Source organism: Cavia porcellus, unplaced genomic scaffold (genome assembly GCF_034190915.1).
Source record: "Cavia porcellus strain 051 isolate PalLab524CR breed Dunkin Hartley unplaced genomic scaffold, mCavPor4.1 scaffold_14, whole genome shotgun sequence".
Classification (NCBI taxonomy): domain Eukaryota; kingdom Metazoa; phylum Chordata; class Mammalia; order Rodentia; family Caviidae; genus Cavia; species Cavia porcellus.
This window is the reverse complement of record NW_026947497.1, coordinates 8,345,861-8,369,714: the sequence shown is the minus strand read 5'-3', so window position 1 is coordinate 8,369,714 and position 23,854 is coordinate 8,345,861. Positions and strand designations below refer to the sequence as shown.

At 41.9% G+C, this 23,854-nt stretch overlaps 1 protein-coding gene across 1 annotated transcript in view; it reads left to right on the top strand.

The window, feature by feature from the left end:
• Positions 1–23,063, top strand: part of Col25a1 (collagen type XXV alpha 1 chain) — a 408,157-nt gene extending 385,094 nt beyond the window's left edge. Inside the window, exons 31-38 of the mRNA XM_063260619.1 lie at positions 1,592–1,627; positions 3,233–3,286; positions 6,363–6,416; positions 7,822–7,848; positions 8,931–8,984; positions 12,783–12,860; positions 14,648–14,686; positions 18,073–23,063. Coding sequence (XP_063116689.1) covers positions 1,592–1,627; positions 3,233–3,286; positions 6,363–6,416; positions 7,822–7,848; positions 8,931–8,984; positions 12,783–12,860; positions 14,648–14,686; positions 18,073–18,075 — 345 coding nt within the window. The 3' untranslated portion in view covers positions 18,076–23,063. The remainder of the gene's footprint in view (positions 1–1,591; positions 1,628–3,232; positions 3,287–6,362; positions 6,417–7,821; positions 7,849–8,930; positions 8,985–12,782; positions 12,861–14,647; positions 14,687–18,072) is intronic.
• The last annotated feature ends 791 nt before the right edge of the window (positions 23,064–23,854 follow it).

Sequence of the window (23,854 nt, the reverse complement as noted above, 5' to 3'; positions counted from 1 at the left end):
TAATTATTTTATTTTTCTTAAAGATACTTTGCTTGAAGTACTAAAATGTTCCATCTGAGGGCCCAGGGTTTTACCAGTCAGGCTCATAGTAGATGTAGTCTGTATATTCACTCACAGAAGCCCTTTATTAGAATATAGGTTGAGTCATCATTTACATCAATGGCCCAGGCATAAAGGCTCTAAGACATTCCATGAGACATCAGTTCGCACATATGATATAATACATGCATATATGATATAATACCAATATAAGGTTATTATCTTTTCCCATTTATTTACAAATGTTATGATAGCAACTGATGGATATATATCAAAAGCCAAAAGAAAGTTTGACTTTCCTACTTTAAACTTTGAATATGATTTTCCCTACATGTTCTCTAATTTCAAATTTTGAGCTATCAGTAATATTTGTTCAACGTTGAGTCAGGCTCTGCCTATGGTACCATTAAACAAATAATGGTTCACATTTTTACTACAAGCATTGCTAGCTGAAGTTGTGTTTTGTTGTGACAGTGTGGATCATGATAGGATTATACAGAAGGAATTTTGTTAAATACCCAAAAGGGATATGGTACAGCATCACTGGCAGGGTTTGCAGGAGGGATAGTTTTTTTTAATTTGTTTTAACTGCATCTGAAGCATAAAATGTAGAAATAGTTCTACACCCTGGCCAGGAGACCTTAGAGGTCCAGTGCACTGTCATCTTAAATATTCCTTTTTCTGGCCGATATTTTGAATCCTTGTTACAAATAAATACTTGGGCTTCAAGATGCAAAAGCCTTATTAGACAAATACTTGGTCTGTAAACCGGCACCCGAAATGTCATTTTCACGGTACACTATCTGTGGAGTTCCAGGGAAAGAGAAGCATGAACTGAGAACACAGATCGTTAAGGCATTGTCCATTCAGGCTTCCGCACCAGGATTATTTGAAGTGAATTGTAGAAGCATTTAATTTGGGAATTAGTTTTTGCATCGCTTGCAAGGTTTGCTGCTCCCCCCACCCCACGCACCATTTTTTCCCCGTTCCTAGAAGGCCCTCTAGTGGTGACATGCATGAACTGTAGGAACAACTCACTAAACAATGAATGCTGAATATTGTCCATATCATCTCAACACATTAAAAACCAGCATTTGTTGTCCATAAACACTATCTTAAGTGTAACTGTAGCTCTGTATTAATGCTCTGAAATGCTAAATGTGATTATTCTACGGAGCCCTTTCTTAGGCGATCAGCATTATCTTCTCTTCAGAACCCAATGAAACGCCCTGTGAACGAGTCCTTATGAGTCTCACATTTAAATTAGACAGGAGCCTCTTACTGTTGCCAGTAACTATTTTGTAGTCCACTTGATTTGTAAACGAGCGTTTGCTGATAGAAATGTCATTAAAATGCCATCATCTGTGGGATGTTTACTGTCATGTGTTTTAAAAACTAACAATATGTAGCAATGTGATATTCATCCCAGAACCCTGTGACTGCCTGTTATGTTGTTGGAAGTGTTGCACATGTTCTCTGGTTCCTCACACTAATTTCTGTTCTTGTCATTCGTGTCACACCCAACAACCCCGCTACCAACCCGATCCCACAGGGAGCATCTGGCTTAGACGGAAAGCCAGGATCCCGGGTGAGTCAGTCCCTCGTCTTGCTCTGACATCTTTTGTGGACAGGAATCACGGGCTTCCGATGATGAGGTGCTACCTAGGGCTGGAGTCAGGGAAAGGTGGAAGAGAGGACAGGTGACAGAATGGATTGTGGCAGATCTGAAGTACAGACTAAGCTCCCAGAACATCTTTCAAAGCCCAGATTCAAGTCTGGATAATTTCCTAGATGGAAAAAATGACCAGTCTAATTGGCTTCATGGCTTCAGTGTCCCTGCCAGACTTTTCTATAATCAATAAAATAATTGGCATCCCTGTAACTCAATGACAGAGGCCTCTGAAGTGATTAATATAAATGTACTTTAACTTGTCCATTTAGATTCATGTCCATCTTAGAGCTGTAACTCTTCCCTTGGGACTAACTTTCAAGTCTGTTCGTGGAAATAATTTGTCTGTCTTCTGTCATTTTGTCTTTTCTCTGGTTCTCTCCAGCATCATCTCTTCGATTTTAGCAATAGATACACAATATTTACAAGTCTTCTAAAGATATGCTTTGAATTGAGATGGTCAGAAACATCTTTTAAGATTATGAAAATTTAGCCAGGAATTTAGATCAGCAGCACAAGCGCCTGCCTGTAAAGCGCAAGGTTGTGAGTTCGATCCCCATTACCAAAAATACCAGATGTATAAAGATGATGAAAATTCACTAACTCAGGGATGAATTTGAAACTCTAAATTCTCTCATATTACACGGCTGTAACAGAATAAACCAGAATCGTGGAGTAGAAATGAAGTCCTATGGAAAAATTATGCCAACTTATGTAGTTACTACATTTGCAAATGTTCCAGTATTTTGCAAATCTGTGCCCAGTCTCCCTGACAAATGAGCACGCATACTGGACATCTTTGCTACATTTGCAAGAATCTAAAAGGAATTCCAAGCATCAGTTCTGACCCACTGCTTCAAGCATTATTTTTCACTGTCCCCCAGAGTCCCTTGTATTTATTCAAATGATACCTCTTCTGCCACCAAAATCCTAGCTCTAAATGAACCAAGAGGCCAGAAGTCAATCATGCCACTAAATCATGCCAGTGGCCTGGTTTGCAAGGAGCGGCCCAGTATTTCAGCCACTGCCATATACCCTCAGGGCCCTGCTGTTCCCAAAGAGCTGCATGGATTCCGAGGTGAATGCTTTTCGCATTTATTGCTTTTTCTAATCATAACACTATTCAAGTCACTTAAAAGGGGCAACACACAGCTTGTGAGAGTGCTTGGTGCAGGTGGCAGTGAGTGTGGGGAAGAACTTGGAGACAGGAAGAAAGGACGGTTACATTTCTCATGTTAAGATGGGGGGGGGGGACAGTGAAGATGCTCCATTACACCAGGGAGGAAATCACTAACTCAACATGATGTATGGCTTTTTGTGTAGACTTTTCACTGAAATATGCAGTTATATAATTCATCCCTGTAGCATGAGTGTCTCAAAAACCACTGGACCAAAAGAAGGGAGAATATGTTGTCCCGCTGACATCCTAAGGCATCATCCACCAGGAACAGTCCAGGATAAATCATAACAGTCTTTCCTGCAGCCCTTGTCATGGCTCTCATATTATTTTTTATCTTTTTCTAGGGTACTGATGGTCCTATGGGACCCCACGGCCCTGCCGGTCCCAAAGGAGAAAGAGTAAGTTGCCCCAGAGTTTATTAAGCTTAAGCTGTGGACTGAATACTACAGCACGGCTTTGTCACCTGAGCTGAATTCGAGCTGTTCATTTTCCAAAAAAGAAATAAAGGACTACCTCAGACTACATGCACATGTAGACCTTGTGTTCTAGTTAGACTCCTCAAACACCCAGAGAGGAAAACTACCACGTACAAAATAAAATGGGGCTGCCTTAATGAAAACAATGCATACATTTACATAGCTAAAATATAATAGCTCTGATTTTTCTTCCTTCGCCCATAAGGAAGATATTTTCATTTGGCCTTCATCCAGAAGGTTGAAACAAAGCTACAATTTCCAGGACTATATATTCTGGCTGATAATCTTTAATATAAAGCTACTGTATTCATGCAGAGAAACTTACGATGTTTTTCAAAAGGAAATTAGAAAACCTAAGTATTGCTCTCCACATAGTTACACGTGCTCCCATTTTTTAAGCTAAAGAATGGCCTGTTTTTCTTTAGCCATCAGGAAACAATTTCGGTGTCTTATAAAACAAAAACCTTCCACTAACCTCTCAATGGCTAGGCCACGCGTCCACATCCTTGGAAAAAAAAAAAACAGAAAAAATATATGGAGGAAGATAAATGTCCAGCACAAAAAAATGCAACACGGGCAGCTGGTCATCTGTCTGGAGCTTGTCTCCCTCTCTGTCTGTTTTTCTCCCACTTTTTCTTTTCCGCACCTTGAAAAACACAGAAGTTTTTTGTGTATCTGAATACACTTGTGTCATCAATTTCCCCACCATCTAGGAGAGGACATAAAAGAAAGTATTTTTATAAGAAAGTGCTTCAAAAAGTTGGAATAGGTCACTGCAAGTCTGTGGTCTTTTTTAAATTGGATAGTTTTCATCAGTCTGGAAACATTTTTTGAAGAAAGAGGGCTTGGTAGTGAGTTCTTTGATAAACCTTTCCGTTCCCTGCTTCTGTGTCTTATAAAGTAAGTTAATTCATGTAGTAAATATTTATTTAATTCTAGTATGTGCAAAGCATGGTATGGCTCTTAGTGTGAGGTGGACACTGTTCCTATTTATATTAGGCCTATTTTACCTCTATACTGTTACAATTGATTACCTTGTAGTCTTTTTAATACCTACATTTACTGCTGCAAAGAAAGCAGCTATTTTTATTGACTTATGAGCGTATACAGTAATTTCAAAGAAAAAAAATGTAAGAAATAGGCGGGGAATAAGGCCACAGGGAGAGCAGGTAGCTCACACCACAGAGCCTGCCCCAACCGAGAAGGGTTCTCCGCATCGAATCGGAACCTGCCACTGTCCCATTGCTAAGATCCAACTGATGGTGCCTCACGATCGTCTTAATTAAAGACATTTAGGAGCTAAGAGCCTTAACTCGGCCAGGACAGATGCACTTTCAAGCACTGCGTGAAGTAACCGAGCCCCTGGACTAAAATTGGAGCAGCAAATCTCGGGCAGTCTTTTGGCGGAGAGCCAAGGGCTCAGGCGGGTTTACCGTGGGGTGAATCAGCTGCTACTTCCAATGGCTGCACGGCCTCCCAAGAGTATCAGGTCTCCTCGCCGGGCAGGATTAGCCCGAAGAGCAAATGAAGTCGCTGAGCGTTTTGGAAGCCCAGTTCCAGTCATCGGCGCACAGTGTAAAGTGCTCTGCATGTCAGCCCTGGTAATTGGACCCTGTGTCAGTCCCCGCCAAGTGCCCTCAGCAGAGTGCTAACCTGGAGAGTGGTTCTCAGAGTTAATTGCAGCACCAGCTGGAGACTCTTCAAGAAGTCTCAGATTTGAAAGAGGTGGGACTCAGCTAAGAGGCAGCCCAGCACCGTTTCCTGGGCAGCCAAGGAGAGCCCTGCAGGGCATGAGAGCAGCCGAGAGAAAGGAGGCATTTCCCAGCCACGGCACCGGCAGTTCTCAAATGTCTGGGCGACAGTCATCATCACTGAGAGCACCTGAAGCCCCTGCACAGAGGGGTCTTTGGAATTACTCATTTTAGGAAAAGGAGTTACACACCACACACCTGTGTTAATATTTCCTTCCTAAGTGTATTCAGGATGGAATCGTTATGATGCTGTTGGCTTCAGCAGATGGAGCCTAAACTCAAACTGGCTTAACCCAGGAAGACATTTGCTGTATAACCGTGGTCAGGCTGCTTTGCTGTTTGCCTAGGCACACAGGTGGCGGCAGTTCTAAGCACCCCTGGGAAGACGGAGGAGAGGCAGAGCCTGTCCCCAGGTGTTTCTTTTAGGCACAGAGAACCCCTTTCCCAGAGGGCCCAGCATAGGACACATGTCACCTCCAGAAGCTGCCTGCCACTGGCCAGAGACACAGAGTTGCCTGAGCTGGGCTAATCCAGAAGAGGAGTTTCACAGGCTGGCGTTTTAGTGATTCGTTTATCCAAATAAGCCCCAGCACATTTACTTAAAAGAAATTTAAAAGCCAAGCCAAAGTTCTCTGGAGGAGGGAAACGGCATGGTGATGTCGAAAGAGTCTTTGGAGATTTTCCAAACTCAACCCACCGCTTCCTGTGGGCTATTTCACATTAAACCTTGTCCAGCTTTGGTGGCCCTGACGCTGGTCTCCCACCGCCCCACTCACCACTGATTTAAAAATCGTAATAGCAGTGCCAAGTCCCACTGGAATGATGAGGTGGTCAGAAACACTGGGAATGCTGCAATGGTGCTGCCGCCACCATGTGCCATCCAGGGGAAAGACGGCTCATAAAAATACGATGCCGAGTCCTCATCCACCTTATTCATCTGAGCCGGCACCACGTGACTTCTGGCTCCTGCCCGAAGTCTAAGTGACCATGAAAGTCAATATTTCAAGACATCAAAGCAGCCAGGACAGCACAACTAAAGACACCCAGGAAAGAGGACTCCAGAGCTGCTGCGGACAGTGGCAAGGAGGATGGGACGAGTGTGTTCAAAGCGAGGGTGACTGTTTTGAGGATTTCTTAGCAAGGTGTCTTTTACTGTAATACTTTCTAAATGTAGACAGTCACCATACTTTTTGGCCTTTCCTCACCGATGTGCATGGATGAATCAAACTTTCACTTTTCATTTTTAGGGAGAAAAGGGATCCACGGGAGAGCCTGGACCCAGAGGACCCTACGGCCTGCCTGTGAGTTTCCTGTCATGAGTGGCACCACCGTTAGCATGCCGCTGTGACCTGTAACTGACATGGTTAACCCTTCTTTTGTGGGCCTAACTAATCACACCAGAAAAGCAAGGACGACCCACTAATTATCAGCAGCACAGTTAACGCCACACTCCTCGCAGATAGGTTCCCTTCCCTGTCACTTCCGTATGAGCGAGCATCCTCCATGCACCCCCTGAGACTGAGGGCCGGGGGCCTCTGCAGGGTAAACACTACCCTCCCCTGAAAGCGGGATTCCAGCTGTCAGTCAACACCCACCCTGAGCCGCTGACTGGACACTCACACCTGGCCCTTCCTTGAGAGACCACTGGTGTCTACCTACCAGCAGGTGTGGATGTTTTGTTGACAATCACTTTAATCATGCTTTATTTGCATCCATGAGCCATTCATTAAAAATTGCTCTTGTTAGTAAAAATCTTCCTCCACAGGAAATGGGTATTTACCATACCAACATGGTTCTGACTTTTCCAAATCACCATGAGGACAAATGATCTTCAGAACAGAATACTGATAGTGTTTTTCATCTGAAAATTCTCAAGTACACAGAATTGAATGGAGGTGTCAATCATTTCAAGAATGTGACCTTGGCTTTAGATAAGATTGATTCAAAGGCTTCTAACCTCCAGGTACCTTTCACATACTTTGGGTGAGCTGAAATAAAACCTAAGCCATGATTATTTCAGTTGCTGATTCTGAGATGTCAAAACCAAATAGAACCACAGCAACTCCAGGGGAACTGTGGCTGGCTTCCAGGCCGGTGACTAGGGTTGTCACCTTGATACTTGAAACCTCAGGAGTGACTTTGTTGTCTTTACATAACAGCCTTATGCCTCCTTTTATATTTGGAAACCATCATTTACAAAGCTTGCTGAAAATTGTTAGGAACTTCATGCCCAAGACACTTAACGGAAGGGGCCCATCAAGCCAAATTAAAACTTTAAATAGTTTTCCCATTTATGAACTAACTACTAAGCTATTAAAGTAACATTAGTACACATCCTTGAGTGCTGGTATTTTTACATTTTTTTTACTTTTTACATTTACATATTTTTACTACAACTAATCAGTGTTTCTGCTTACAACTTCACGCTTCAACTGATCACATGACTAGCAAGCATTAAACTCCAGCCAACTACCAATCCGCTAACCATGTATGATAGAAAACTTGTCATGACTCTTCCCTGAAACCTTCCTAGTCTCTCCAACGTGACTGAGAGGAGTTTGTGGTACTAATCCATAGGGAACACTTTTCACGCTCCTGAAGTAGTTGTTCTAATCCAGTGCTGCATGACCAGGCATCCTTATGTGAACCCGTAGCCTCTTCCTGAAACTTAGGAACATTAATGGAGCTACTATGGTTCTTTGGCAGGGGAAAGATGGAGAGCCTGGTCTTGATGTAAGTAATGTGCACAATAAACATCTTCCTACCCTAACAGAGTCTGATGGTCTCCTTCAGGAACAGCCAGAATGCTTGTTTTTCTGTGCATAGAGCATGCATAGAACATATATTACTGTGCGTGTAGACAGCAATATGAAATACACTAGCACTTGCATGAGATACACATAAAGGCAAGTAGAATTAAATGGTATAAAATTGACAACTCACAGTAGATACTAGCAATTCTAAGTACTTCCCCAAATTTAGGAGACAACCTCAGCATACCCCACTTACGGACAAAGTGTGCATAAAAACCAACACACCTCTCTCACGCTAGCCTTAAGGGATGGATATTACATCTATCCTCAAAGGTGTTATGCAGTATTTTTCCTTTTAAGCCCCGATATACATTTTTTGTGCTAACATGATCCTATAAAAATACTGTCAAAAGTAAATGCTTCCGGAAACCAACCCCACTTATCCTGTATTATGTGAATAATGACAATAGCAGTTGTATTTGTTACTGTTTACTGAGCACCTGTTATGTGCAAATATGGTTCTGGTACTTCCGTACGCACTTGACTTTTTAATATGCCAGTTAGTGCATTTCTGCAGCTCCTAACGATTACATTTCTTGTGGAACTGCTGCATGTACATGACATGTCCTTCCTTTCCCATCCCTCGCCCGTCCATCTCTTTCCCCCTTCTTGTTTGAGAATGCTCTCTTCCTTTCCACTCTGTCTTTTATGCTGCTCTCTATTTGTATTTTGAGTTAGCTCATTTAACGTTGTGTTAGATATTCATTAACCCACTTCGCAACCGAGAGCTAAAGTGCGGAGGTAAGTGACTTACCCAAACCCACGCAAACTGGTGAACTTGCCAGGATCCAGTGCGTGTTCTGGTGTCCATGCCACTCACTCTACTTTCTTAGGAACAAAAGTGAGAAATCTAAGTACTATTCTAAGTACTCTTTTACCTAACTTTTTAGGTGGCCTGACATGTCACGTTTTATGTTTGAGTTTAGATCCGTCAAATTCTGGGGTGATTTCTTTTTTGCCAATTGCACCAATAGATCTCTCGGCTTTGCTTTTTACCCACAGGGCTTCCCTGGTCCTCGAGGCGAGAAGGGTGACCTAGGAGAGAAGGGAGAGAAGGTGACATCTCCCTCCTCGCGTGTGTTTTATGTGATTCTGCTCACGCTGTCTGCTTTGCTGCCCGAACCTGTGCGATGCGTCAGATTCCTTGTCTGTGTCCATCCTGTGCTCCAAAACACTCCGATCCCTGATCTAAAGAATCAGGGGTCTTCCAAGAGAAACAGCAAAAGTGACACCCTAGAAATACGGACACAGCCTAGCACGAGAGAGAAAGTCTAATCCCCAGCAGGCCACATTATAATCTTTCAACCGCTTGCCATTGAGCCTTTGAAAAATGTAACGTCTAGGGGTTTTGAAACATTTTTCATAAAGGTAAAGTTACATCATGCAAACCTGCAGTAGTATTTTGGCAGAGCTCACCTAACCTTGTAAAGCAAGCATCTCATTCATCTTAATGACATGCCCAAGAGAGACAGATGTTGTGTTTCTAGATTTTTATAAATGCAGGACCACTGGTGTGGCTGATGAGTCCATTGCACAGATTGAGGATTTGCTTCAATCCAATTCAGGGCCAACAGAGGTGGCTTTCAAAGGGAAGACATTGGGATTCTATCTTGGGTCACCAGCTCCAGAGCATATAGCAACCAGCACCCAGTCAGATGTTTAGATTTTGGGTTTTAAAATTACTTTTCCATTCCTCCTCTTTGCTCTTTTATCTAACTATTTTGTTCAATTCTTTGACCCAGTTGATGAAAGAATTTTTTTACACTCGACAAAACCAAAGTAGCCAATGAAAATTCAGTGCTACAATAGAATAATAAAAATCTATAAGGAGATAGAAATGCACCCTCACAATTCCAATTTAAAACATTGTGCTTCTCTAATTCATTTCCTGAACTATTTAACACCTCATTGTTTTTAAAACGTGGTCACTTCCCTTAACAGTGAAGTCTGTCTGCTGTGTATGTTTTTGGCCCTAAATGTCACCCAGCACCCACTGCTAAGAAAGTACTATTGTCACCAACATCGCTTCTATTTCGAGCACATATGTGCTTTCCCAAGAACTTTATAGGTGATAATCTTTTAATACTACAATACTATCCTAAGGTTGGTGCTATTATCCCATTTCTCAGATAAGAAAATGGAGGCATAAAAATTCTGAATCATAAATTTTGAATATAGAGTATGTTTTGAGGTAAACTGTGCATGGAAGTTTTTAGTGCAAAGTGATTATATTTTTAAGTTTATGTGCAGTTATATTCACCTAATAGGTTACGTGAGTCTGAGTCTTTCAAAACAGTTTGTATGCATGAGTTACTCATTCTTAGAATCTCTTAAACAAGAAATTACCATTACTATAGTTTATAAAAGCATAGAGCTGCCACTCAGTCCTCAGAATATTACTCATACAAAAGTATTTCTCTATACAGATTCCAGGATTAGAGGATTGTATTGAGGAAAAATTAGATTCTAAATATGAGCATCTCACATATATTATTGTTTGACATAGGGATTAAAATAGCAAGAGCTTTTATGTGCTCATACCCAGAACTGTGGGCTTCCATGCAGTCACTTTGGGTAAAAAGCACCGCTGATTAATAATAACCCTGATACAGTCTTTTTTGTAGCGTCACTTTTCTATAAAACTTGCACTGTGAATAATTCACTAAAATAACGAAAGGCGGTGTTTACAGCTCAGCACAGTGACGTTTCTATGACAGCTCTGTCCCGTTCGGTGGTTAATCCAAGTCCATTCAACGATCAAATAGCAAATCGAAGTCTAGATTAGTCACCCCAGCACACCTGCTCTCAGTCACAACTACTGACGACTAATCCACCTTTTTAGGAGGAAAGAGCTCACCCAGGCAAGCCGAGTCGGGCTCCATCCTGGCACCGAGGGGCACAGCTGAGGCGCCTGTTTACCTCTGAGCAGGAACAGCTTCCCGAGCCCCCTGCTGTCCACCTGCCCTTCTGCCCTCCATATTCTTTCACTGTGACTTTCACGTCTTTTTGTCTTCAATTGTGATCAGCTACACCACACAGACTCTCCCTAAACCCAAGTGTTTTTGATTCAGAGCCTTCTGAGGCAATGGTTTTGGCACACAGGAGATAAATGTGGCGCTTTGGCCCGGCTGTCAGAATGAATGTATTAATCTCAGTGTGTATCTCGTAGGGTTCTGTGCTGCCTCTCTTGCCTGTGAATATTCATGTTGTTTTGCTTCAGAGATGATTCGGTTTCATTGTAACCGCCATGCTGATTGCAGGATGAAGATACTAATTTAAATATGTAGCTCGTGTTTTGCATGCTACACAGCCCAGTCCCTGTCTACACATGTGCAGAGAGCTACGTTAATGTGAAACAGCTGAGGTGCATTCCTGCCTTCTCCGCCTTTTGCCTCCTTTGCTTAAGTCCTCCACCCCTGTGAGCCGGCAGAGCTCCCACCACCTCCACCTCCACCTCGATTCTAAACACTAACTCCTGCGGCTCAGCTCCCACCACGTAATTATCCTGCCTACCTCATCTCTACTGAGTCCAGACCGCTTCTCCTCTTGAACAGGTTTATTTTTTTTCCCTTTTGGCTTTTGTTACACTGAATAATCTGGAAACTCATTTACCATTGTGAACCGGAGGCGTGCGAGCAATGAATGAACTAAAGAGCCCTGACGGTTACAGGTGTCTGTCCCTCCAGCGGGCATTGCTACAGAGGATTCGCACTTGGTGCACTTGTTAATCTGACCTAATGAGGGAAGTATCTGCCTTCCATTTTTTAAAATGTTGAAGCATATTTAATACATTGAAATGTTTTAATAAGAGCTACGGAAAATGATATGATTGGGTACACTTCTCCTTTTCCTTTGGCTCAATATAGTTTGCATTTGCTCAGAATTTTTTTTTTAAAAAAAAGCAAGTTGATAAGTATTTCAAATTGGGCGCAGTATCCTGTGTTCCTCTTGCCGCTGGCTGGCTCTGATGCCGCTGGTACCAGTACCGTCCACTTCGCCAGACCCGTAGCACAAGCCCCAGTTCACAGTGATGGCGACGTGATGGTGCACGTCGCATGGGTCTGCCTTTCTGACGTGTCCGCCTTTTTAAGCCATCTTCTTTTAGCTTAAGTATCTTAAATAAAAGCCCCACGTCCTGCTGCCAGGAACCCACTGGCACTCGGGAAGTGTAAGCTCTTTTTAGCACACCGTGCCGCCTCGGAGACAGAAAACAGTGGTAAATGCCCTTTCAGACCTTCCTTAGCTCAATCATCTTCTGAATCACCTTCCTCCCCCACCCAGGTAAAACCTTTTATTAAACCCTTGTATCCATCCACAGGGGGCAAAGGGAAAAAAAGGCAAAAAGGGGCCCAAAGGGGAGAAAGGAGAACAGGGGGCCCCCGGATTGGATGCCCCCTGCCCGTTGGTATGTCTGATTCATGGTACTGTCTCTGGATGTTGCGTGTGAGGCTGAGACAGGAGAAGAGCAGGCAGGGACAGCGACAGGGGGTCCCGTGGCAGGGTCGGCTACCGTGGACCTCAGAGGTTAAGGAGCCCCGCTCTCGGGGTGTCCCGTGGGCTCCACGCCTTTCTCTGGCACCAGATTGGCCTGCTTTCTTCACTCCCAGGGCTTCTGTGCCCTTGGTCCTGACTGGACTCCTCAGGAGGAGCAATGGCTCCCTGCTCCCCAAAAGCAAAGGCCCCCACTGCCAGCCCGGCCCTCATGGGCAGGCAGACCCATGTCAACAAATGTCGCCTTTCCCCTCCGAGCTGCTCTCCTCCCAGCCTGATGGTGTTCTAGTTATTTCTGTAGCAGAAGTTGTACCTAAGTGAATTCTTGCATTAGTAACATTATGAGTTAATCTTTACAAACAGGGATTCCGTGGCGTTAAGGGGGAAAAAGGGGAGCCGGGCCAGCCTGGCTTGGACGGGCTGGATGCCCCTTGCCAATTGGTACAGTATTTCTCTCTCCTACCACCCTGCATGCTCTTCCTTGGTTGACTCCGTATGCATCTGTCAGTGTAAAGCAGCTCCCCTGAGCGAGCTTTACATGCTAAACATACGACATGCATGTGCATGAGTGGGCTCCCCCGGAGGCCAGAGAGCAAGCACGGGTTACCCATGAACACAGACCCGTCCCCGACATCATCCTCTGACTGACATGACTAATGGATCTGTGCTCTTTGGAACATTAATAGGTTTAACCACTTAAGCACACTGAAGTTCTACAAAAATATCTGATGCAAAGGCACCGTCAGGCTGTGACTTTTGGGTTAACTCCCAAGTTTACTTTTTTCCTTTTTCTCTAAGAAGAATAAAGGGGTTTTTGTTTTTGTTTTTTGGTATTTGACTTTGTTTTGGGGGGTCTTTTGCGCTAAACTTATATCTGGCCATCAATAAGGCCAAACCTACAGAATTAAACTTCTGTCGTCTGTAGTTGAGCAGTTCAAGGGAATGCAATGAAGAGACCATTGGGAAGAAAGCCAGATTTTGAAGACCTAAGATAATCGTCTGCAGCCCAAATCCTCTTCTTTGTCACATAACCTTTTCGATTTAATGGTCTCTCCTTCCAAAACTCACTTTCCCAAAGTACACACCCCTCCTTTATCGGCATGAACTCGAAATCCTCCTTATACTAAAATCTAAAATTCTACCAGCTGATCCTTCTCCTTGTACCAATCTGGCATTACCAATTTTTCCCAAATATTTTATAAAGCTATTTCAAAGGCCTTTACATTAAAAAAAAAAAAAGTATATTCTTAGTTTCTAAAGTATAAAGAAATTTGGTATGGTTATGTCATATTTGATCTGCATGTTCTTATATGGTTCTTCAATTACAAGCATGATTCTTTAGTGGTAAATTTATATTTCTCAAGTCTGTTAAGAGATTGTATTTACGGAAAAAGTTATTCAAGAAGTAACTTTTTAAAATTTCAATAGGAAGTGTCAGTCTTATTTTGTTTGCTTGGTATCATTTTATAACCACCTTATGTGGGGGGGGGATACAAGCATGCATTCATAACATATCAGCTTTTCCTGTCTCATTTGTATCTGAAGAATGCTTATATTTTAAATTAAAATTTTGCATCGTTTAGGAACTCTTTATTCAAAATGTTAGCTGGCTTCTGAAGACCTTAAGTTAAAATATTGATGACTACTATGGCTAACATTATACTATAAATATAGGCTGCCTATAAACGTAGGCTGCTTATCTTTCAACTGAGATGTTGGCAATACCTACTTTCAGTATTGGAAAATAAAAAATATTGATTATGAAAGCTATACACTTCAGATAGAAATGGTTTATCATTCAATATCATTGCCATGAACTCCGAGTCTTTAGTGGCATGAAGTAAAGTTATTTTGGTTTATTTAGTAAAGATAATTGTGAAGTAAGTTTTAATGAAATTAAGAGGAATAGTACAGATTTCTTTTGGAAAGGAGTAACTATGAACTGACCAATAGATGACTATGCTTTATAAATTGCTTTTGTAAAATTAAGTATAGATTTTTCTGTGCTATAGATATTTTTGAAAGTGTGTACTCACTTTGGAAAACATTTGAGTTATCTTCATTACCTAAAACTGGGAAATATACTGGGAGTTATTAATTAGGTAAAAGCTGGCTGTGGCCAAAGCCACCCTTCAGGTAAATGCATCGTTTTAGCCTTTGAGCATAGGAACTGTGAGGTGGCATCACTCCTGACGAGTCTGAGGAATTCTTACTTTTCTCTGAAACAGGGCCCAGACGGATTGCCCATGCCTGGCTGTTGGCAGAAGGTAGGTTTGTGGACTGATTTCTGAAAAGAATTCCTCTCCCTCCCTCTTGACCTGGCCTTTTCCATTCATACCAGACCTTGCTCACTTGACTTTCTTGAAAGATTTTGAGTACCAAAAAGCAAAAGACTCCAGCTCTGGGATATCTTTTGATGAGGATATTTACTGTTGCTTTCTGATGTGTAAAAAACAGCTCCTGGTGAGCATTGTACTTTGCTACCTGCTCTATCAGGTCCTACGTTTGGAATGGAAAGGGGCAGTGCGTCTTGATAATGGTCTGCTTGTCTTCCTACTGCTTAAAATGATTAATCGTGATTCTTCTGTTTCTACTCAGTTGTGAAGACAAATGTGCTAATACATGGTAGAACCCTGTCAATAGAGTCACAAAGCTGAGACAGCAGAAAATACTTTTTCAGTGATGTTTTGATGTACTTGAGAAATGCCAGTGCAATTGGCACCTTTAGGACATTGGTCTATTCTAAGGTCTTCATTTGGCTACTCAAAGACACTGTATGCATTCAGGACGGATGAGACCATGTCCTGTCTGGAAAACCTTCTCGTGCAAAGGCTGTATGAGAAGATTTCGTATGGGGGCTGTCATGTCCTGCCATCCACGCAGAACCACAGATGAGGAAACAGCAGTACAAGGGGGCAGAGGAACTCCTAAAGGCCAGGGCTGGTATGCGCTGGTGCTCAGGGAGGCGGACAATGGGGGACAGTAGAGGGAGTGGCAGAACCCGAGGCAGAGAAGAGACTTGCACATGTCGTGTGTTCCCGAGACACCAGGTCTTCTCTCAGGGATAGTGTGGACCTGATCACAGTGGTGGGCACATAGTCCCAAAGGACAGCGGGCTCACGGATAGGCACCTGAGCTAGGGGACCCAGATGAGCACTCTAGGCATCAGAAATGATTTTTCTCCAGCATCTTGTAGCTCAGCTCAAGCTGCATGCATGCTCACTGCAAAGCTGTGTTAGACCAGAGTTACAGAAACAAGAGACTCTTGGTTGCCTTGGACGTCAACGCCTCCCTCTGTGAGGAAATCCTGTACAATTCTCCTTAGACAGTTTCCCTGCTTGGCCCAGGAAACCAAAGCCTGCTCTCTACACCGCATCATTTATTTAGTGGCTTCCCGCACTCCATTTCAGCCTGCCAGATACTAGTTTGATCAGGACTGAGGTCAAGTGGGCTCCAGGATATGGGCTTCTCACATAGCCTTCTTTACCGGAGAAAACTATCCTCTCACCCGGTAAGACCCATCGCAGGACTTGTAATGTCATCCTGCGCCTGGATTGCCACCTGCTCTCTGACCCCTGTCATCTGATAGGATAATGGTTTCATCCCTGTCATTAGCACCCTGGAGAGAGACTCAAGGCTCAGAGCCCGGCTTGCTGTTGGTTTTGGCCTCCTCCAAATGACTCCTCTTTGTAACAGTATAATAGTGATGCCCTCAGGTGAGATGGCAAACCTCATAGTAATAGTGTTAGGAAATCAGATACTTCCCTTTTATAGACCCAGTTTCCCATAAAATATATATCATATTCTCCATAAGACTTAAAGATCTCATGAATCTATCAACTTCCTGAACAAAGAAAAATAGTGATAAAATTTAAAGGTTGCTTACCGCACTCCACCTACCCACAAATGCAAATCACTGTGGTCAACCTCTTTTACCTCTGCCCACCAAAAACCAAAAAGAAAAAAGAAAGAAAGAAAAGAAAAAATGTTTTTAAGTTTCTGATGTGATCAACTTCACTACCTCAACTAGACCAGATAATTTTTAAAATAATGTATTTAAAATAAGGCCAGTAAAGAGTCTTGTTTTACATGGACCACTCTTACAAATACTACTGAGTTCACTAGACTCTAAAACACTTGGCCGATATCTGACTTAAGATTCAGTGTGTGGCAGCAGTGTGTATCACTGTGATTAGCAAGGCCCCTCCCACACTGCCTTTAGTAGGAATTTCATGCAAAACTGTTTGATTTTTAAGTCACTTTTCCTGTGTGATATGATTTGTTTTATGTTCTAAATGTATCAACACAGGATTTGCTGAACTAGAATTGCAGTATAGTGTACCAGCTCACCGTACAATTCAGGCAGTGAGTAAGCAGCGGGGTATGTTACGGAAATAGTCTATTAAGCTCATCTTCCATCTCCAGCCAGACATCAAAAACTACTCAGTGGAGAAAGCACTTGTCACCTCATCTTCCAGGGTCACCCCTTCCTCTTTCAAACTGCACCAAATCTTGTATTTCTGAGTAAAGCTGCTAAGTCTGTAGCAGAATCATTCTAAAGTCAAGCAACAGACTTTCCTAAATGAAATTTTCACGTCAGGGATGGGGAATCTTTCAAACTCTGTGCTTGTATAGAACTTTGGCGTGGCATTCAAAATTGCACCAAAGTTGAACTTTGAGACAAGTGAAATTTTGGAGGATGAATGTTTCCCATGGGTGCATCCTTGGGCCCTGAGATGACAAACTGTACACGTGTGCCAAGTGACGCCGTCTGTGAGGAAAGTGCATACCCTCCTGAGCATTCCCAGCACAGCCTGTTTTTCATGGAGAGAGAGAGAAAAATATTAATTAACTGAAATCTGCCTCTGGATTGGTCACCTGTGGAGGGTGGATAGAGACACCTCTACCATTCTGTTCCCCTTCTCTGCATTTCATTTTTTTGTTGTTGTTGATTTGTCCCTTGCTCAGCCTCAAGTCCCCAAGGTCTGCTTTGTAAGTTTATTCCTCAAACAAGGCTCTTCTTCAGCTCTAGGGCCTTCATAGTAAAGCTGCTCAAAATTAAAAGCCAGGGACTTATAGGTCCTGGGTCATAGTGGAACCTGTCACGTAGCTTGAGCCCTGACACCAGGAGGATCTGCCTCGTCCATTGAGGTGGCAGGCAGGACTAGACAAGGAAAACAGAACCGAGACCTGGAGACACACAGACCCTTGTACACAGGTGCTGGGGACCTACGCCCTCTGACTGAGGTCAAACCCTGAGCCTTCTCCACAGTAGGGTTATGGTGCTTGAAGGCTGTGGAAGCTACACATATACAGTGTAATTCAGTACATTTGACAAAATCCTAATTTTCTGCTTTCCTGTGAAAGATACTGAAGCAAACACTTAGCACAAAATTCTTAGTGGCAAGTAGAGAATACGATACAAATTGTCAGGACATCCAGGAATTCAGAACAGACAGACACAGAGCTGGGGGAGGTGGCATCTGGGAGGCTCAGATCTGGTGCACACATCAGTGCTCGGTCAGCTCATTGTCAAAAGCCTCTATTGGAGGTTCTACCAACTTGCTTAAAATTCATGTTAATTTGGAATTGTCATTGAAGTCTACACACTAATTCCGTGTATCTGTCTTTTGTGTTGTCTGTTTCTCCGCAGTGATGAATCTAACTTTCCAAGCATGAAGCTGTGTATATAATGGTCCACTTTCTATATTTATAGTCGAAAGCCGAATTGCAGATTTTACGAGTCTGAGCTATGTTTACACAGAGCTGCTCCTTCCCGTGTGCAGTAGAACACACCCCTCATTTCCCCACTCACATCCAAAACTGGACAATCGATGAGAAGCCTGCAAAAAAAATCCAAATCAGTATCCCGGATGCGAGGATATGTATTTATATGGACTTCAGTGATAGAGAATGAGTATCCGGGCTATTTTCTTACTTTGAGCTTGGTAACTGCACCAACAGAAAGCTCCGTGAAATCGTTTACATGAAATTGTGACCAAATATGGACTAAAGGCTGTGAACGTGTCCTGTACCAACTGATATGTCTTGTCACTTTCCCCACTCACCTTCCCTACTAGCTCACGGTCACACCACCCACTGAAACTGACTAAAACCAAAAAGCATGATCGCGTGTCCGCCCTGCTTGCCGTGCAAACCCAGACATTAGCATGCTGCTTGATGAGTCGTCCGGTTACATCTGAGCTCTTATTCCTTTTGTCATCTCAAGGGGGTTACGCCATGGCTCATTGCCAAAAAGAGATAAGTCAGTGGAGAGCACACACCGTTGGTCTTGTATTTTGAGGGAGCTGCAGGGCCAACTGCAGATCTGCAGCTTCTAGTGTCCTGGGCTCTTATGGCCGCCTTGGCTGAGATGCCAAGGGGCTGAGCCGATGGCTGCCACCAGTTTTCTTTGGGCTGCCCTTGGCAGTGAAGACGTGAGGAGAAGAAGGGCTCGGCATCCTGCACTGTCTCATGTGACCAAGTAGGAAAGTGGTTTACAAACGCAAACGCCCAGAACAGCACACTTTCTTGTTTAAGAAACTGGATTCCAGTAAGTGTTCGTGTGGGTGCTTTTGGAAAGTGACACGTGGCAGCTCTTCTGGGACAGGAGATCATTGGAGTGGCCATGCTGTTCCCGAGGACAGAGGGTATGCATGTGCCATCAAAGCTCAGGTTGCTGAAGAAAAAGGTCCCAAAGAGGAGTTTGCCACATACCATCTGCTGAAGCTGTGGGGAGCTCCATGGAACCGTCTCTGCCAAAGCCAGCACGAGGGCTTGTCCTCCTCCTGAGACCCACCCCATCGCCAGTGTTTTCTAGGAGTTCTCCTGAGAAACAAAGATACAGTATTTTCTGTTCTTTTTGATACTTTTTCTTTTACTCCAAGGAATATTTAGAAAATATTTGTTCCATTTTTATTGTATCTTCTTTGAACGATTTTTTAAAGGTCTTCAGAATCATACTAATTCAGTGCCAACAGTCAAATGACTTTTTACTAACATCTTTCTTGTTTTTAGATAATTGAAGAGATCAAAAAGCTCCATTTTCAGCTTAATCATTGTAAAGCATGAAAGATAAGTTTTAAAGTATTTTTTGACTTTTTTACATGATGAATGTAATATACATAGAGATTATCAGTTAATATAAAGTCAGGATGTTATCATCTTTGATAGCATTAACTCATTTCTATTTCTTATGATTGTTTTTCTATATTTAGATTTTTTTCACATTTCTAAGTGTTTCTCTTATCCACAGACCAAATCTGAGATCTCAGAAAGCTGTGAAATATAGTTGCCATAAAGAATATTTTTTCATCTACTTGCTCAAGAATTGCCTAACCATGTTAGATTAGAATCTATTTACACAGGAGAGAGTTGGTGGCATGATTAAAAGTGGCCTACTAAGTAGAACGTTTACATGAGGAGAAACATGCCCGTGAGAAAGGCTACTGCCTGGGCCCACTGGAGAATTTTATGGCCCTCAGTGATTCTGTACCATTTTGTGAGAATAACTACTTTTTACCCCCAGGAGGGAAATCAGCTCACCACTGGCATATGGTAACAACAGTTAAGATATAATTCCAAGACAAAGATCCTTATGTTCTCTTTCATATTTTGTAACTCAATGCTCAATCATACAGAAAAAAAGTTTTTATATTAAGTTTTCAAGGTTAGAGAGATGTTTAAACTATTAGATCTGCCTAATCGGTAGTAATTCTAATAACATTCCACAGCCCTAAGCCAAGTTAGCATTTTTGAAACAATAGAGGGCATTTTCTAAACTTTTTTGTATGACATGGTTAGGATAATGTCTGAAACAATTTGTCTTAAATGGTTTGGAAAGATTGGAATACAGCTATACACCTTGAGAAAAGTCCGGTGACTATATTTCATCTCCTTCCCTGTTCCTTAATGGACAGAGGTATTGCAATGGATCACTATTTAAAATTTGCAAAGCCTCCACTGAATACCTTACATCAAAAGAGAAGCATTTCACATATTAAAAAAAAAAAGGTTTGAACATAGCCCTTCAAAGAATACTGTCCTGTGTGTACTGAAATTTTGCTCTGTAGCCAGCTTTAAACATCACTTTATTCCATGGTTAAAGGAAGCCCTAAATTCCCACTACATTTATTTCCTTGGGAAAAGCAAAGGAATAATGAGGTTTTCTTTGTTCAGTGGAATTGCTGGGTCTTAGCCAGCCTGGATCATCTTAAACCTTGAGTTGTTAAAATATTTTGTCATCAACATGGAGAAGCCTCAAGTAAGGTGCAAATCCATTAATGATGAGTTATGATTTATAAATATGTTGGTAGATAACATTTTTCTTAAAGATTTAATTTATATTATAGAATAGATAACTGAGAAAATATATAAAAGATACAGTGAAAAACCACGGTCAGATTTTACTTCTGATAAAACACCCTTAAAGGGTGCAAAATTTTATGTTTTAGCTTTAAAATTTGTTTTCCATTCCTATTGGTTGGTGCTATTTCTTTCTTTTTTTTTTTTTTTTCCTTGTGGACAATGCACCTCTACTATGGATAATTTTATTTCTCTCATTGCATTCCTAAACTGTTTGTGTGTGATTTTAAAGTTCCTGAATTTGCTATAGTTGTGGTTCAATGACCAGTCTTTCTCAGCGTAGAAGTGTGCCTAGGACGGTGTGTTTTGACTTGGATGGCGGGTCCCTTACTTCCTGCTCATTTTATACATCGCATGCCTTCATCGGCTTTTATTCATCATGTCTCTTAGCTAACATGACTTTATTAAAATTGACACAAACCATGTTCCACCAGTCTGCACACTCTGGAGTCCCTGATGTGTGACGCCCCTCAGCTCCTCTGCCAGTTCTCAGTGTCAATGGCAGTCCTGGAGGGATCTTCTCTTCTTGTGATTTGGTGGAGAACATGGGAGTGTCTGTCATTTCTATGAAAGAAAGCTCTTGTTTCTCAGCTTACAGTGTGTGCATACAGTGTTCTACTGGGACAGCAAGAACGTATACAAGGGGTTTACATTGCATGTCCTTTGCCTACAACTGTGTGTATCTGTATATATCTGCTACTTTGGAAAATGGTCACATCCAAATGTGTGTGCCTCTGGGGAAATTCTCCTTGGTATCTTGTATTTTTTCACTTAGGAAAAGTGCTTAATTTCCAAGTTTTTATAATTTTACTATTAAAGCATAAAGTTATTTTTTAATCCTTTTTCCCCCTTGCTATATACAGTATCATCTTACTAAGAATTCTTTATTTCTCTGGGGATGTTTTAACATCTTCTAATAAGTGCACATATGCAACATAGAGAGGCTGATGCTTGAAACATTATCAAGGAATAAAAAATGATTTTAATGTAACATTACCAAAAAAATGAGCTTTCTAATCTCTGCAAACAAAAACCTGTATCTCTAGGAAGTCAAGGTGAAAGGAATCTCATCTTTCCAAAAATAGTGAGATCCCTTTGGATTCTGGCTGTTAAAAATCTCGGGGCTGGGGATTTAGCTCAGTGGCATAAGTACCTTCCTTGCAAGTGTGCAGTCGTGAGTTCGATCCCTAGTACCAATAAAAATAAAAAAGACAAAAAAACCCTCACAGCCCTACTGGAATTTCCATGTTCAACCAATTATAATTCTGCCAAATTGTTTTAGAATATAAAAACTTTCAGCCTCTGCTTCCATTTTTCTTCACACATTAGCTAGATTCATTATATGCCAGAAGAAATACTGCTCCCATTCAAATTTGTAGTGATTTTGCTTTTCCAGTCTTAGTATAATATTTTTTTTTCATTAAAGATACATTAATAAGCAGCATAGGCAATTCATGCATTTAACAGAATACTCTTTTGGAAACAAGAAGCTTTTTTTCAATCTTACTTGTTATGTTTGGTTCATTGATAGTAAAAGAAGTTCCAACATTTCCCAAAATCCATTTGGTAGCCTCACATTGCTCAGAAATATGAATGAATTGGATTCACAAAAGAATGTCTTACATACTGTTGACATTTATGTGAATAGCCTTTATATTGTTGTAAATGTTTCATTCAACTTAACATTTTTTAAAGATGTATGTATCTGATTTCTCTTTAGGAAATATATTTTTGTGTTTTCTACATTATAAAGTTCATCTTTATGTGCAGCTATTTTTATATTGCAAAAAATTCACATAAATACAAAGTAAGAGGAAAATGGGGGGAAAATTGGCATTAGAGTAGTTGTCTTTAAAATGTTTGTGGGCCAGTCTCGTGGAACTGATGCTTCTGAGAATGTGTTGTGTCTTACAAATGTAAATGTGGCACAACCCTGATTATCTCAGTAGTGTACATATTTGAAAGACTGAATTCTCCATTTGATTTCTTATTTAAGTTTCATTTTTCTTGCTCCCGCTGACATTACGGAATCAAAAGACTCATGAGGTTTTTTTGATTTGCAGTTTGGAAATAATTGCATGGTGTTCAATTTGTAATTTGTTTTTACCTTTTAAACTTGTTTTCAGGGTTCCTAGTTTGTGAGAAGTTGATCTTCAGAATTATTTTTACACTATTTATGACTTATTTTCATAATGTAAAAAGTGTGTAATTATTACAGTATTAATCCAAACAATGACAATGAATTGTATTGTTATAAAGCTTTATTGATGTTCATGAAAACCTTGACCTGTCTGATTTATTTGGTTTGATTTTTCTGCCAGGCGTGGTGGTGCATGCCTTCAAATCCCTGCACTCTGACAGGTTGAGACAGAAGGATCCCACATTTAAACCCTGACTAGCCATTTAGTAACTCAGCAAGATTCTGTCTCAAAATAAAATACAAGAAAGGGCTGGGGATATAGCTCAGTAACCAGGCCTTGGGTTCAATCCCAGTACCATCAAAGGGGAAAAAAATTTTATGCTACTTTTCTATAGTATTGGAACCTCAGCACTGAGCTGATTTTTAAAATCCTGGTGATTTTTTAAAATTCATCCTTTCGGGGATTTTAAGGAATAGTGTTTCCAAAGTGAGCTTCCTGTCCAAACTTGCTTTCTTGCAGAATTCCTTATCTTGATAAATAACTTCCATTTGGTTGCTCCCAGCTTCCCCGTCGAGGCGCTCGTGCTGTGAGGGTAGATGCAGGATGAAATACTCGCAGGATGACTCCTGCGTGGGGCCATGCTTGATCGACTCCTGCAAAGCATCCATCCGTGGTCTGTGAGTCCCGCAGCAAAGCACCTTTCAGTGCTCAGCTCCCTAACCCCGCATCAGCGCTGGTGCAGACGGCCGAGCCACGTTTCCAGTGCGCTTAGCCAGGCTGTGCATGGGCTCACGCTGCCGTCTCCTTTCTCAGCATCCTTTGCTGGCTCTCCTGGCTTCATCCAGGCACTCAGTGATGACTCCCAGCGCTCTGACCTTCATTTTACCTGGAGCTTTTATTTCCTGCTACATCTCATTCACTGCCAATCTC